Below are 17,538 nucleotides of genomic sequence, written 5' to 3'. Positions count from 1 at the left end.
GTGTTAACAGTGTTATTCTGTGTATCCTAATTCGTGGTTTTTTCATCTTGGTCAAAGTGCAGTGCAAACACGTCCTATAATCCTACTTTCGACGTATTAAGAACTTTGTCCACACTGCGTCAATTTTGAACACATTTTAAAGCTTTTGATATTAACTTTTTATGATGAGCATTGAATGAACATTAAAAGCGTAATAAAAACATTTATTTAAATTTCCAAGAAAGGTGTAATAAGCAGTTCGTATAAAAAAACGTGTTTATCTTTCAAAATTTCTTCTTGAAACACTTTCCTAATTTAATTATAATTTTCAAATAATTATGCTAATTACCTGTCAAAAGTATAACTCTTCTCACAATATACTCTGTAATAAAAGAAAGGCACGGTTATTATTTGAAGAAAAATTTAATAGAAAATTTGTACAGTTAGTTATATATTCGTTTATTATCGGAAATAGGAAAGAAATTCCACTTACCGCACTTTCCGACCTGAGATAAAGTTTTTGTCCAATATGCTTGCTATCAATAGCAAACAAATCGATTCTGAAGAATAGTATATTCGTAGGCATGTATGCCTTCCGCGTGCTTGGTAGACATACAATAGAGTGCCAGTGTATAGATTCATCCTATAGAATAATATTGGTCTGAAATATCCTTAAACTTTACAAATATAATATGCTTTGTGTTTATACAATCACTGACGAAGAAAGCATATAGACATGTATTGTTCGCATGGTTGGGTAGTAGTATTATACCAAAATATATTTCCGGGTACACATTTTTAAAAAGTCCTACTTCCTCTCTTGGAAGTAACCGGCATCTCGTAACCGACCACCTCACACGTAAGGGACCACCGATCGTATACTGTCCTCTTCCTTCGACTACTCTCGGAAGCACCCGTATGCTAAGACTTTTGTCCACAAGAGTGGAACTGTTATAGCTTTGTGGTTAACGTGTTTGCCTTCCAATTCTAAGGTCCAGGGTTCAATCCTGACCTAGTACCAGGGTTGTAATTCACGACTCTTTCTACTCCACCCTCTAAGCCTCAAATGAGACTTTAGTTTTTAAGCACAATACATTATAAATAGTTTAATTTATCCATCCTATAATTTAGCGAGTTACTCGCTGTTGGGTGCGTTTATGAGAAGAATATACTCTCGGAAGCGTCGTCCGCATATATCCGATATCTAATCTATCTTCCGTAAAGCGACCGACTTTCCTTAAGGGACCACTCCGACATTTGTTTCAATATATTGAAGCCAATACAGAATTATATCGAGTTTTCAATATTGGCTTACACTCAACGATATGACAAAAATTTGTTTAAAAAAGGAACGAAATCGATCAAATACAACAAACTACCGGTGAACTATTACACCTTTGTTATCATTGTAATCAGGAATAAAAATACCTTAACAGGCAAAATATTCTTATTGATAGTTATTAAGGAAATGTATTAATATGACATGGTTTATTCAGTACTACAGTATCTTTTATTAAACTATATACCGAATATACAGCTGTAAGAAATGCAGAAATTTGTATTTGTATTCATTTTGTATCATTATTCTAATAGCGTTTTTCTTAAAGTGGAATATAAACTTTGTCTACACTATCAAACTAGTTTGTCAAAAAAAGTGTGATGTGCCCAAATATGGTAGCGATATGACCATATTATATGGACACATCACATTTTGTTGTCACATAAAGATTGATAGTGTAGAAAAGGCTTTAAAAAGTTATATTTAATTCTATGCCTCTTTGGTTTGTATGTTAGGCCTACACCTAGATCTGTATCCTATTGAAAATATGAGTTATGCAGCAGTGTAAGTCGTTGTCTGGTTGATGACTTGATCTACCATGGTCCTATAAAGGTCCACGGTTATACCTACTGTAGATCTTCGTAAATTCTACGTTATAACAATCAAAATATATATGGTAATATGAGTCAGTTCTATAAAAAGACTATTTGTATTATGGTAATATATAACATGATATGGTAATGTGGTAGTACCGTACTACTGATGGTAGTATAAAAGTTACAAAATTGTTTTAAACGCTTCATAAGTGTGGAATATGTTTTTCTTATTCTGTGTATAATGTACTATAAAAATAGATAATCTTATAAAATGTCCGAAACAAATAGGATATTTCTATAAAAAGAATAAAGACTATTTGTTAAAAAGTGTGGAATATGCTTTTCTTATTTTGTGTATAAACTATAATGTACTATAAAAATAGATATAAAATGTCCGAAAAATAGGACATTTCTATAAAAAGAATATTAAAGACTAATTGTATTAAAACTTTTAAAACATAAATATCTATTTAAAAATAAAAATTTTATATTATAAGTCTATAAAAAGCAAGAATATTATGAAAATGTTTTACAAATGTGGAAGACTTAGGCCTAACGAGGTATGGTTTGGCAAAATTGGTTGTATATTGTCTTCATCTTCATCAGTTCCCACAATCATCATGTGGAAACTGGACAACCATATTTACATACATTCATATTCATTCATATTCATAAAAAAAGATGTTTTAAACAAAGCAATGTTTAAAAAATATATGTATATATTCATATAAATGCACCTATAAAATCTTTAGCATAAGATTAAGAAAGTTTAAGTATAAGTTAAAAGCCCTGTCTACAACACTATCAAACTTTATGTGACAGAAAAATGTGATGTGGCCATAAATTATATGGACACGATGATGTCATATCACTACCTTGGCCATATTACTACCATATTTGGGCACATCACACTTTATTGTATCAAACTAGTTTGATAGTGTAGACTAATCTATTGGAAGTTATAAATTTTATAAAATATTCTATCAATATTTTGAATTAAAAATATTTTCTTTAATTTTAAAAATATAATACATCTATGGAAGGCCTCGGTTGAAATCCTGTAACATTTCTGAAAAGAAAAACAAATTGGTTGGTCAAGAAGCGTGGTATATACAGTATTACCAACCAGATTGGGCCAGTATATACAGCATTACTAACCAGATTGGGCCAGTATATACAGTATCACCAACCAGATTGGGCCAGTACATACAGTATCACCAACCATATTGGGCCAGTATATACAGTATTACCAACAAGATTGGGCCAGTATATACAGTATTACCAACCAGATTGGGCCAGTATTATATACAGTATTACCAACCAGATTGGGCCAGTACATACAGTATTATCAACAAGATTGGGCCAGTATATACAGTATTACCAACCAGATTGGGCCAGTATTATATACAGTATTACCAACCAGATTGGGCCAGTACATACAGTATTATCAACAAGATTAGGCCAGTATATACAGTATTACCAACCAGATTGGGCCAGTACATACAGTATTACCAACCAGATTGGGCCAGTATATACAGTATTATCAACCAGATTGGGCCAGTACATACAGTATTACCAACCAGATTGGGCCAGTATATACAGTATTACCAACCAGATTGGGCCAGTATATACAGTATTACTAACCAGATTGGGCCAGTATATACAGTATTACCAACCAGATTGGGCCACTATACAGTATTACCAACCAGATTGGGCCAGTATACAGTATTACCAACCAGATTGGGCCAGTACATACAGTATTACCAACCAGATTGGGCCAGTATATACAGTATTACCAACCAGATTGGGCCAGTACATACAGTATTACCAACCAGATTGGGCCAGTATATACAGTATTACCAACAAGATTGAGCCTGTATATACAGTATTACCAACCAGATTGGGCCAGTATATACAGTATTACCAACCAGATTGGGCCAGTATATACAGTATTACCAACAAGATTGATCCAGTACATAATTGCCAACCATGTAATAAACAAGAAACAGTATACGGTGAGAAACAGAATGATAAATAGGGAACCAAATAGAAACCAAAACAGTTATGTAAATATACATGTTCCAAAAAATAAATACAAATATGGTGTTTTGTGTGTAAAAATGAATGATTCAATTGAAAATTGCATCTAAAATATAATGTAATGACCAATGTACCATAAAGCTTCACATATTAGGTGACCACTGTATGTTTACCCCACCCCCTACCAACCAAGTTTGTGGATAATTATGGTGGACAGGGACCCAACTGTTGACACGGCTTCTGATGTCTTCAACTGACCAGGAATTTTAAAGTTATGATATTTATGTAATTATAATTTCATACCTTTCCAAGTTAGATATTTTAAACATCACAATATTACCAAAGGAAATAGGAATACAATTATTGTGCCAATATTGATTTTATTATTATCCTACAAGGATTGGCCTCGAAGAATAGTGCAAATTAGTGGTGGGACTATATTAAAATATTGACTTAGTGGTGGGACTATATTAAAATATTGACTTAGTGGTGGGACTATATTAAAATATTGACTTAGTGGTGGGACTATATTAAAATATTGACTTAGTGGTGGGACTATATTAAAATATTGACTTAGTGGTGGGACTATATTAAAATATTGACTTAGTGGTGGGACTATATTAAAATATTGACTTAGTGGTGGGACTATATTAAAATATTGACTTAGTGGTGGGACTATATTAAAATATTGACTTAGTGGTGGGACTATATTAAAATATTGACTTAGTGGTGGGACTATATTAAAATATTGACTTAGTGGTGGGACTATATTAAAATATTGACTTAGTGGTGGGACTATATTAAAATATTGACTTAGTGGTGGGACTATATTAAAATATTGACTTAGTGGTGGGACTATATTAAAATATTGACTTAGTGGTGGGACTATATTAAAATATTGACTTAGTGGTGGGACTATATTAAAATATTGACTTAGTGGTGGGACTATATTAAAATATTGACTTAGTGGTGGGACTATATTAAAATATTGACTTAGTGGTGGGACTATATTCAAATATTGACTTAGTGGTGGGACTATATTCAAATATTGACTTAGTGGTGGGACAATATTCAAATATTGACTTAGTGGTGGGACAATATTTAAATATTGCCTTAGTGGTGGGACTAAATTCAAAGGTTGTAAGGGTTTATGGTCATTTTTACCATGAACTTACAGTGAAATGAAATGCTGAATTCAACTTTATATAGCGTCATATTCAGAGTCCTTTTTACATGGTGAAATTGAAAACAACACACCATCCTACAACAAAATCATTCACAAATTCTTTCAAAATACATACATTTATACAAAATACATACATTTAACATAAAGATGATACAACAGTTATTTTACATGCAAAAAGGAAGTACATAAAGCATTTCAAATTAAGAGTTTTAATTGTGCAAAAAGTAACCCATTATCTTTGCAGACATAAAATATAAAATCAACCAAACTGAAACCAAGTATATGAAATATTTTATGAAAACATGACCAAACAATAGAGGGCTCTATAACAATCGGATAGAGGGAGCTATATCTTTAAAAAATATTTAGATTTGTTTTTTGGGGTATAGTTTTCTGCGAAGAAGAATTATTAGATCCAGAACACAGTCTCGGATCATGCTCAGAGCAAAACAATTTTTTTTTATTCATCAATATAATGAATACCATGATAAAAAGTAATTTAAATGATTTAATGAAGTTAAAGTAATTTTACTTACCTTAACAAGGCTTGGGAAACCTGTCCAGAACTGATAATTTGGGAAGAGTTCTTTTCCCGCTGCCCCTCGGATAAAACGGTTTATAAGAACTCCTGCTATCAGGTACACAATTAACAAAACTGTAAACCTAAAAAGAAAAATGAAATATACAGATACCAAAAGTAATCTTTTTTATTGCATAAAAATCATTAATCATTTGACTGCTCAAACCATGGCTTATTCTATGCAAAACTACATTTAGTGAATTAAAATGGGATTTAAAAAGATGTCAAACAACATCAAAGCTGACATTTTGTTGAGCATTGTGCAATTAATAGTTACTTACACTATGCAGAGAATAGATCCTACACCTAAACCACTATCAAATTTTGGGCAAACTTCTTTGTCCTCCAATGTCAATGTCTAAAAAAAGTAATAAATGAAAATTTAACAAGGCCATATACATTGCTGAAGTCGCGTGCTCAAATTTGAGTTAGTGTTCACCGACCATCCGACCGACATAGTCAGCTGTAGAGTCGTGTTGCACGACACTAAAAATCGGTTTAACTATTTAATCAATTAGGCATATTAAGGTGGTCTAAAAATGTACATAGCAAAACCTGATATAGTAATGCTATTGTTTCAAAGTAGACTGTAAAGTTACTGGGTTACTACTTCAGAAAGTTGTAATACCTGCATGCTAGTATGAAGACATTTCAGTGTACTACATAACAAAGATTATGGGTGGCCAGAGACACTTACTATCAAACAGAGGGGGAAATGGAAGTTACATACATGCCTTTTGCTTTTTTTACTCCACCTTTTGAGATATTTCTTCACAAAATTAAATGAAGGGACTATGACTAATGAAAAGAAAATTAGCAAAACAAGTTTGTATGATGTAAGGTAAAATTTTACATTACAAGTATTTGTGAGTGGCGAGAGAGGACTTAAATTGTGAGTGCTTGGTATTGTGACAACTTTTAGACACATTTTATTTTAACATAGTTACCAACCGTCTCGCATCGTGCAGAACGGGCTGGCACTTTTTTTGTTGTCATTGCTAAATGTGTGATCATTTTTTATTCCTATTTGAGAGGAAAATGCATTCAAATTAACTAAAACAATGGACTGACACAGTGACATAGTTTATACAGTAAGAAGAGAAACCCGGGCTGCGCTGAATTTCCTTGCCTTTGGTCAGTGGATCAGTTCAATTTGACCCTCCAAAAAAAGAAATTTAAGTAAAATAATGCAACTAATGAATGATAATAACGGATTAACAAACAAAAATTTAAAAATACAATCTAATAATATTTTCATCGAAAAAAAAGCTCAAATACTTTGTGTCTGAAATCCCCACCCCACAAAAATGGTGTAGTCTGTCATGTATTTCAAATCTCTTAAGCTGGTAACTATATTTTAAGCAAACCAATCTCAATTGTTACTTACATAAGTACTAGTACCTCCACCATCTGTGGCTGTAAATGATGATTTACCATCTTTATTACAAACTAGTTTCACAATTACATTTCTATAAAAAAAAAAAATTTAAATAAATTAGCATAAATATTCAAATCCACAATTAGGAGATTTCCAAAAAATCAATGTTTAGGTTTTAGTTTTAAAAAAAACACAAGGTTCTATAAATGTTTTATTAGCAATACAGAAAAAACATTGCATACAAATTACCGGTGACAAAATCAAAATAATTTTAATTATTTTATTTTGTCACTGGTAATTTATCATAAATTTTTTTTAATTATTAAGATAATTAAATAAAATGTATGATAAATGAATTGATTTAAATTCAATTAGTAAAATAAGAGTGCTATGTTTTTATAACTATTGCTGAGCACATTCTGACCAATGTTTGGTTGTGATAAATAACAAATAGGTGACAATATGTAATTATATGTCTTAGTACCTTTTGGCATCAGTTTCTATGGGTGTATAGTAGATACAAATTACAAAGTTACTGGAAGACTGATCTGCATGGCAGTTGCTCCAGGAGTCCACCTTCTGTTCAGCAATGAGATATTCTGAACCAGAGTCTGTTTCTGTTTCTGTCTGACACGCCTTAAAAATACACCAAATTAATAAATAAACTACTGTAGAAAGCCACTCCGAGAGTGCATACCTCTGCCTACTGTAAAGTTTTATTTAAATACCAAGATCACAGTAGTGTGGTCTTTTCACTCCTTTCCCAACAACTCTAATCCATTTGATTTTATTTTAAGCTTATTAGACTGCAGAATTTATTCCACAACATGGTGTTTATTTGGGTGGTGTTCAGGAAGACTATAAAAGTATCACTATACCACCCCCCACCCCTATGAATAAACACACATATGCATATCACAACATTGTATTATAACACATTTCTATTTGTAGTATAATTCATTAATTGAAATGAGCTACACCTTACCCATTTGATAACATTTTTACTGTATTTTATCACTTTCTCGATATTAATAATAATATATGTTGTATTTTTTTCATATCTTGGAGGTATTTATTTGATAATACATGTTACGATATTACACCCAAAAAAATAAATGCCACCCTCAAATAAACACCTCCCTAAAAACCCTCCTGAACAATAAAAGCCCAGGCCGTTTATACAAATAAATATGTAATTATTTATGGATTAGATTGATTGTTAGATAGTTAAATTCAAGTAGCTGATGTCTATTGTCTGTAATGTACTCACTGCAGCATCTTTACATACTGATGATTGTCCAACTGTATAACTGTATCGTGGGTTGTAAGTATATGTATAGCCACCGGATACAGCACTATACCTGTAGAAGAAAACAAATATTCAGTAGTAATTTATTGGTATGTTTATGAAAGACATTTGACAAATGTTATGGTGACCTTTAATCTTTAAGTGTATGGGGAGGAAGGAGGTGCATTATTACTATTAATGATCACTGTACAATCGAAAAATGAAAAAAAGAAGTCCTTTTCGTTTTCCTTCTTATTTTTCTATTATTATTCAAACAATCAATTTAATTAATTTCAAATCATCAAAATTAAAACGCAATAAAATTCAATTGTGAAATGACCACTGTGAAACCATGGAGGAGGACCACACATCAGCATGACAATGTCACTTTTGCTAGTCATTAGACCTAGCATAGTTTAGAGTGGCTAAGCCAAACCTAGGAGGTGGTCTGGTAAGTAGGAAGGCCGGTTGTAGACCTACCTTGCCGATTTCCCGCTACGATCGCCAAGCGAAGAGATGTCGATTTTTGAGCCATCCTGCAAAGTACACAGAAACGTCGAAGGTGTTTGCTCTTGGCATAAGTTACAATAAAAACATCGGAACAATAAAGTAAAGATTAGAAATTGTAGTAAATTAATCAGCAACATAATAATATTTAGATCAACTTCAAGTAGTTGATTTATCTGGCTAGGCTTTAGAAATAGAGAAGGCAAAAAACTTCCGAGATTTTACATCACGTGCCTGTGTTGTTTGTTGTGTTCCACCTGACCGCACAAGTACAGGCACGTGACACAACAAGGAAGATTGTACTTTTACAAATTATAACCTAATTCTTAATAATAACCGTATTGCAGCGTGTATATAAATTCCGATACTAGATCCCCACACTCTCTAGGTAGGCCTAGAGTAGTAGTTTAGGCTGACTAGCTAGGCCATTCTACCATCAATTACATATCGCCAGCTAGAGTAGCTAGTGAGGAGTAGGTAGGTACCTACTGGTACTACTAGTTAGGGAGGCTAGATGATAAAGAAACGCAAGCCTACAGTAAACTAGAGCATTTTGTCTAGTTATGTCTATAGGACTGGGTCGTTTCGTCCTTGTTTGCAAATTGCATAATGTATGTTATAAATAATTATGCGCGATTTGAACGACTTCAATATTGTAAATGTGATCAGTAACTGTGTATGGTCTAAAAATTAACTACGTCTTTTTCTACTACAGTTTACAGTACAGTAATTCTGTATTTCTATTGTGTAATATTTAATAATTTAAAATTAAATTTTCTTGTTTTTTGTAGGTTTCATGATATGCTATCCGTGAATGAAAAATACCAGTCAGGACTTCAAGTTGCTTCAGTACTCGGTAACAGTCATAATAACTTGCATACTAAACTAAGTTACATACAGTGGATATACAGTACACTATTTTAAATTACAGTTTTATATGCAGAATTAACTATGAAGCATATCCATGACGACAATTAATGGTTTAGTTTTGATTATTAGCTTGCTAGAAAAATCACAAATTTATTTAATTTTAATTCGAATCTTATGGTGGCCTGTTTGTCAGACATATATTATTTTCTATTTTTCAGGTTCAACCTTTAGGAATTTTCTTGGGCCAGTTAAAAGGTTTGTATAAAACATACATGAAAACAATGGGAGGTATTCAGTATTTGGAAGAGTTTCTCTAGGCCCATACATTAAAAAAAAAAAGAAAAAATTATGACAGCAGGTGGTCTTACAATGGCTTAAATATATTCGCTTTTTTGTAGCAATTTACTTGCAGAAAACTATAAGCAGAATGAAAAAGATGAAGGGGGCGACAAGTAAAAATTGTCTCCCAACCAAAGCAGGAGTATTGGCATGAAATGTATAATGAATCTGATTGAAGTTTTAAAATCCTAACATAAACAAATCCATTGCAAATAAAACTAACAAATAATGCGTATGAATGATGAGTATATATATTATATTATTATATTATTATTTTTCTTTACAATTTGACACGGTCAAAGGCAATCTTAAAAAAACCTGGTCCATTATTAATTCTGTTTTATCCCCTAATAAGTCAAGTCGAAACTATCCCAAACAACTTACAATAAATGACAATACCATTACATCTGAAATAGATATTTGTAATCAATTTAATAAATATTTTTCTCAAATTGGCACTTCACTTAAAAATTCAATGCCAGATTCCTTAATTAATCCAAAATCATATCTTCCTGATCCCCTTCTCCATTCTTTCTTTATAAATCCTGTAACTGAACATGAAGTGATGATAATTATAAATGGTCTTGATCCAAAGAAAGGAGGTGGCGATGATAGAGTTACACCATACGTTATTAAATTGATTTCTCCATTCATTATTAATCACCTTACGTTCTGTATTAATTCATCTTTTTCTTCAGGTAGTTTTCCCAATTATTTAAAGTTAGCAAAAGTTATTCCAATTTTTAAGAAAGGTAGACAAGATATAGTTTCAAATTACAGACCCATTTCACTACTTAGTACCTTTTCCAAAATCATTGAAAAATTAATGTACTCCCGTCTCTATGAGTTCCTGGATTGCAATGACGTACTCTTTGCTCATCAATATGGTTTTCGTAAATCTCATTCCACTTCACATGCAATCCTTGATCTCATAAATAATGTAACAAACTCCTTTGAAAAAAGACAATTTTTGTTATCTGTCTTTGTCGACTTATCCAAGGCCTTCGATATTATAGATCACCATATACTTATTAATAAACTTAACAATTATGGAATCAGGGGTATTACCTTAAACTGGTTTCGTAGTTACTTAAGTATGAGGAAGCAATATGTCTCGTTTGGTAATTGTATATCACCAGAGGAGGAGATGACATGTGGGGTGCCACAAGGATCGGTCCTTGGCCCTCTCCTTTTTTTAATTTACGTAAATGACTTATCCAGAGTCAGTGACACCCTCCATGTCATCTCCTTTGCTGATGACACTACACTATTTTTATCTCATTCTGATTTAAAAGTTTTATTTTCTACAGTTAATAATGAATTGTCAAAATATAATGACTGGTTCATCTCAAATAAACTCCTTATAAACTCCATGAAAACCAATTACATTCTTTTTCATACACAACGTCAATCGTTAGACCTTACTGATTACAATATATTTATTAATGGAGATAACATTAAACAAACGTCAGAGACTATGTTCCTTGGTGTTTTAATTCAGGAAAACTTGAGATGGACCAGTCATCAGAATCATATTGCAAATAAAATTTCTAAAACAATTGGGATTATAAATAATCTTAAGCACACTTTTCCCCGGCGTATCCTTCTTTCATTATATAATTCTTTAATTTTACCTCATCTTTATTATTGTAACATTATTTGGGCTGCTGACTATCCATCACATCTCGATAAACTTAATAAGCTGATTAAGCGTGCTATTAGAAATATTACTTTTACATCTCGCATTACTCCATATTTTATGAACTTAAGTTACTGAAGTTAGGTGATATACATAAATTGCAAAGTGCCTCTTTTGTCTTTCAATATTTTTCTAACAATCTTCCTTCTCCCATGATGAATTTATTTAACACTGCTGATTTCAACCATGGTCATAATTTAAGAAGTACTGTTCATAAGTTTCAGTTAACTATTCCTTTTGTAAGATTAACTAGTTCTTCCCACTTTATTTATGTTTCTGGCCCTTTAATTTGGAATCAATTAGATACTAGTATTGTTAACTCTTCCTCTCTCCCAACTTTTCGTAAAAAACTTAAAAGTAATTTGTTATCATTGTACTCAAACTAGACCTTCAAACTGTTTTTGTCATGACTTTTTTATTTTATTTAATAATTATATACAAATGTATTTTTTTCTTTTGTTTATGGGTCTTGCGTGACAAGTATTCTCTTCTTGCAAGATCCTCTATTAATGGTATTTTTTGTATTTTCTCATTATAAATTATCATTCTTTTTTATTGTATTGTTATACCATTGATAGAAACTAATAAATGTTGAATTATTATTATTATTATAAATAATCCAACTATTGCATTGAAAATGTTAAATGAGTTCCAAAGATTGTTTTTTTTAAATAAAAGTTAGCCAAATATAGGCCAATTAATTTATATACAGTACTGTGTATTGATTGTGTATTGGTGTTTCTCTAAGCATGTTTTATTTATCTTTTTAGTGTTAAGTTCTTTGTTGATCGAGATGGTGTTGAGAGTGTTTGTGTCACCAGTACTGAAAAACTGCTGCAGTTACTGGATTTACAGGTTTGTGAAGTGATACAGTTGTTCATACTCTCTATGTATAGCATGTGTGAACTACTTTTAAGAAGCAATTAATCTGAAATAGTTTAAAGCTTTAGTGTCTACACTATCAAACTGACAAAAAAATGTGATGTGCCCATATATGAACATGATGATGTCATATCACTACCATATTTAAGCATAATAGCTACCATATTTGGACACATCAAGTTTGACAGAGTAGACAAATAACTATGTAAACATTTGTTGTTGCAGCACCCTATTGGAGAGATGATAGCATCTGCTATCCAGACTCACAACAGTGTTTATGGCTGCTACTCTACCACCATGGTTGTTCTACTGGGTCACTGGTGTCTGGAGTTTAAGAGTCTACTGAACAAGGTAAATGTCTGTTACTGAACTGTAACAAGAAGTCAAATGTTCATGACTTGTTACTTGGCATGAAGATACAACCCCATCTGGCCTGATACTATTAGATTGTCAGAAAGTGAGTCAGCACTACTATATGTATCCATCAGTATGTTCAATGATTAGGTCAGTCCAGGGCAAATTCCTGGTCAATCTAACAGTTCAGTTTGACGCATCTATTCCACAATTTTTGTTAAACACTGGATTACTCCTCTTGCCTGATACAATGCTGCTTTTGTGCTTATTTAGGGTTTAGCAGTAAGACCATTGCTGGCTATTGGTGATAATTTACTTGCATCATCTATTGATGCTGTACATAGTTCAACAACATCTTTGGACCAATGGTTGGTGCTACAACAACTCGATCACCAGATACAAAGTTTAGCAACAACTTGTGACGACAAGAAACCAAAGATTGAAGGAAGTCATGCTCATGAAAATGGCAGGAAAGAGACAGCAAGTACAAAAATAGAATCAGATGAGAATCAAATGGAAGAAGATTATAGACTTGCTAAGAAGAAAGAAGAAATGATGGCTGCTGGTTTATCCTCTGGCAGAGCATGGAGTTCAAAAGATGAAAGAGCTGAATATGTGGAACCAACAAATAGAGAAAAGTGGTCCACATATCAAGGAATCCTGGATGATGAAGATGTGTCATGGTTTTTCAATGAACATAATGAAATGGACTCGGAACCTGATTTGACTGACGAATATTTAGTTTTATCAGCAAAGGTTAAAGGGCAACAGGAATCAAGGAGAAATGTTGGTAGCATAGAATATAGCCATGATATGTGCAAATACAATATAGGAAAGCCATTTACAGACAGTTTACAAATTTCTTTTGTGGATTCTCAGGGTTCATCAGAAACTGGTGACAAATCTTTAGAAATACTTAAGGACTTACATCAATTAGAACTGACAAGGAATTATCCATTTCAGAATGGTGAACCAAATGTGATTGATAGTTTGGCAGACAGTGATGACGAGTTTGCAGGTTGTTTTGAACATTTACCCAATCTATCTCAAAATGTGATACAACAACAAAAAATCCAGCAGTCTGTTTGTTTGAAAGAAATTAAAACTGAATCTATACTAGAAAAATCTGCAAAGAAAGAAAGAGAAAATATTGAGACTTTACTTAAGAATAAGATGAAGGAGTCTTCTAAGTTAAGTTTGATAAGAGGAATGTCACAAAGCAGGCATTTTAGAACCATCAAAGATGTTGAGATAAACGATGCTAATAATGTAGACGATGATTCTGATGATGAGTTTGCAGGTTGTGTTGAAGATTTGCCCAATTTACATGAAGATGGCAGCAATTTAAGTGTTACTCCAAATATAGAATCCAACATTCCTTTATCAGATGATATCGTTGAAAGTGCTTCTAGACAAAAGATACAATCATTATTTGCAGAGAATGACAATGAGAGGTCTCCAATAAAAGTTCAAATAGATGTTAATTCATTCATTGAGAAAAAGATGAAGACATCCTCACAGATAGCAAAAGGACTGTCACAAAGTAGGCATTTTAGAACAATAACAAACAATGATGAGTCTTCTAATAATGATCTGGTGGAAAACAATGACAATAATGCCTGTCCCAGTATGAAAGTAGGAAGATCCAATCAAAAGATGGAAGCTGATTCTGCAAAACCAATCAAAAACAGGTTGGATTTTCTTGGGTAGGTACTAAACAGCAATTTTCCCTCAAAATAGTAAAAATACCTGTATATTCTAGGCACTGCTGTATTTATTTATTATTTTTATTAAAGATGTTACAATATGAAACTTAACTAGTTTTTGTAATAGAGAAGTACAGTAATCTGATAACAGAAAAGCATACTACTCAACACTTTCCAAAAATCAACTGAAACTATACATAATTTCTTTAACAAAATGTATATATTTTTTCACAATGAATTATACTTTTGCAGACCTGCTCTTTCATATGGATCGGACCAAGTGATGGAGATTGCAGTGAAAATGTTCAAGAATGGAACAAGAATTGAGAATGATCTGTAAGTCAAATTTCCTTCTGATCTACTGTACTTCTATCATAGAATAGATTAAAATAAGATAACAAACCTTGAATACTTTGTTTTTGTTTAGAATAAATACAAAGTGGCTACATATTTGCAGAATCCTAGGCCCTACTTCTTCTGAATCAAGGGTTGAAGCAGGGATCTTACTGCCAATAACAATTCATCAGGTTTCCTTAGTCACACAACTGAAACATTCGAAGCCTAGGCTACTGGTGAGTGGTTTTGATGGAAATTAACCATTTTAATTTATATTGTCCATGCAAAAATAAGGCAGAAGAGATATACAATACTAAACAAAATATAATTATTGAAATATCTTTAGCTTGTTTCAGGTGACGTACAACCAAATTACCATCACCTTGGGTACAAAGACTCATTGAAACCTGACATCACCATTAGGAGCACTCTAACATCTCAAAGCTCCCAGAAAGAATGGAAACAGAGAATTCTTGATCACTTGAAGCAACTAAAAATAGATGTAGTAGTTACCAAAGGAACAATGGATGTTAGTCTCTTTGCAGATTGTTTGGCTGAAGGTATTTTGGTTGTAGAGAGAGTAAAGTTTTCAGTTTTGAAATTACTTGCTGCTGGATCAGAGGCTAATGTTTTAACATATCTAATGGATGCTGATGAGGTAACTAGTCTATAGAATATCGAAAATTAAATTCATTCCCAGATTTGACTCCCCTAAAATTAAATTGTGATATATATTGCATATACTTCTGTAAAAAATGTTCAATTTACTAGGAGTCTTCTATTTTTCTTTCAAGGGATGTTCATTATGGAATTAATTTTATTTATCTATTCTAACAGGTAACACTTTAACACTGCTTTCATGCTTGCTTCTTTTTTTTAATAGACAGATGTAGGGCATGTGTCATTGTTAAAATCATTAGAAGGAGGACGATGTGAAGGTCGAAGTTCAAAAGAACCATCAATTCAGAACTATCTACTGAGTATACAAACAGAAGCCAATCTTCAAGTAAACCATCTTTTTACTCTGGCTACACTGTCAAACATTATGTGACAAATAAATGTGATATACCCATAATATGGACATGATATCATATCACTACCATATTTGGGTATATCACTACCATATATGGGCACATCACACTTTTTTGTCACACTAGTTTGATAGTGTAGACAGAGCCTTAGAGTTAATAATGTGATGATGAAAAACTGAATACCAAGAAAGGAATATATCAAATGGGTTTTCAAATTTCAAATAAAATACAATAATCAGATATTTCATAATATAGGTGTCTATAGATGCACTGTACATTGATTCTGGGACATAAAACAATTGGAGTTATGGTAAAATGTTATCAACTTAAGCACTGCCATTGGGTAGTTGAACAATTGATTGGATGGCAGACTTCTTTCAAAGTTTTTTTAGGCCAAATAGCTACCTGCAGCTAATGTTATAACTTTGTTATTCTAGACTGCTGTTTTATGTGCACCAAGCCAGTATCAACTAGATGGGTTAGAAGATCAGTTAATGTCATGTGTACACAGACTTACTCAAGCACTTTTAGATGACAAGGTGATTCCTGGGGCAGGCTATGCTGAAATATTGGCAATAAACAACCTTAATAAAACTGATGGTAAGGGTATTATTTATTTGGAGCTATTACCTACAATTGCAGGTATTGAATTATTCATTTATAAAACATCTGAAAAGATTACAACTACTGTATTCCATTTGCAAACACAAAAGGGTGGCACACAAATGGGTTGCACTCAAGTCCACAACATACAGATCAGTAACCTGGCGTTCATATCTCTAGTCAATCACCAATTGTGCGCTGATGGCTAAGGTGAGATTTGAGATCAAGAAAACCTTGCGTCAGGGAGCTAAAGTAATTTGTCAGATGTTTTGCCCTAATCTGAGATGTAATCTGTATTTAAGTATAAATATAATTACCACTACTTACATTTTTTGATGGTTCATCTTGCAGCAATAGACTCATTTGATACGGTCAGCAAACAAAGTGTAGCAAGAGCACTCCAATCAGGCTGGGAGTCCTACCTTCTTCAGTTAGCCTACAATTGCACTGAAATCAACGACTGGTCTCAGGGGATGAGTCAGGTCACTAAAGCAGTGCAAACAGGAGCCAGTCCTTGTGGCTGTGATATTCACAGTGTTGTTGACTGTGTCAGTGCTAAAGTGGCTGCCTGGAAAACTGCATGGAAACTACTTGGGATTATCTTGCAAACGGACACTCATATTGTTACTGGCTTAGATGATAGTCTACTCTGACATAAAGTGCAGTAAAGTGACAGAAATTTAATTTATTAAATATGCAACAAAACTGAAATGGAAAACTGTCAAAAATGTGTTTCTTTAGAGATGTTGTCCCCCTGAAAAAATAGTTTTGTTGTTGAATATGCCATTTTAATGTCACATAATAGTTTTTCACTTTGACCAAAAATTGAATATATACCTGAAAAAATTGTAATTTAAAGCAGCCAATGGGTTTTGGGTTGAATGT

General features: G+C 32.6%; 2 protein-coding genes across 3 annotated transcripts; one reads left to right on the top strand and one right to left on the bottom strand.

Annotated features, from left to right (window-relative positions):
* Positions 1–1,466: 1,466 nt before the first annotated feature.
* On the bottom strand, positions 1,467–17,042 carry LOC144840926 (cation-dependent mannose-6-phosphate receptor-like). The gene is made up of 9 exons (XM_078697018.1): positions 16,981–17,042; positions 8,309–8,399; positions 7,523–7,674; positions 7,048–7,129; positions 5,942–6,018; positions 5,617–5,743; positions 5,070–5,155; positions 2,016–2,923; positions 1,467–1,950 (listed from the first exon to the last, which is right to left on the bottom strand). The coding sequence occupies exons 1-7, from the start codon at positions 16,995–16,997 to the stop codon at positions 5,096–5,098; spliced, it is 606 nt and encodes a 201-aa protein (XP_078553144.1). The 5' UTR covers positions 16,998–17,042; the 3' UTR covers positions 1,467–1,950; positions 2,016–2,923; positions 5,070–5,095.
* On the top strand, positions 9,129–17,379 carry LOC144840923 (uncharacterized). 2 transcript variants are annotated; one of them, XM_078697014.1, is made up of 12 exons: positions 9,129–9,221; positions 9,625–9,689; positions 9,922–9,958; positions 12,512–12,596; positions 12,849–12,974; positions 13,251–14,683; positions 14,936–15,019; positions 15,111–15,255; positions 15,366–15,677; positions 15,903–16,025; positions 16,488–16,650; positions 17,005–17,379. In XM_078697014.1, exons 2-12 carry the CDS (start codon positions 9,635–9,637, stop codon positions 17,304–17,306), a joined length of 2,865 nt encoding a protein of 954 aa, XP_078553140.1. In that variant the 5' UTR covers positions 9,129–9,221; positions 9,625–9,634; the 3' UTR covers positions 17,307–17,379. The 2 variants fall into 2 exon arrangements, with proteins under 2 accessions (XP_078553140.1, XP_078553141.1); XM_078697015.1 differs by lacking the exon at positions 9,129–9,221 and adding an exon at positions 9,241–9,310.
* Positions 17,380–17,538: the final 159 nt, after the last annotated feature.

Source organism: Antedon bifida, chromosome 4 (assembly GCF_963402885.1).
Source record: "Antedon bifida chromosome 4, ecAntBifi1.1, whole genome shotgun sequence".
Taxonomy (NCBI): Eukaryota; Metazoa; Echinodermata; class Crinoidea; order Comatulida; family Antedonidae; genus Antedon; species Antedon bifida.
Note: the sequence above shows the minus strand (reverse complement) of the source record. Positions and strands in the feature narration are given on the sequence as shown.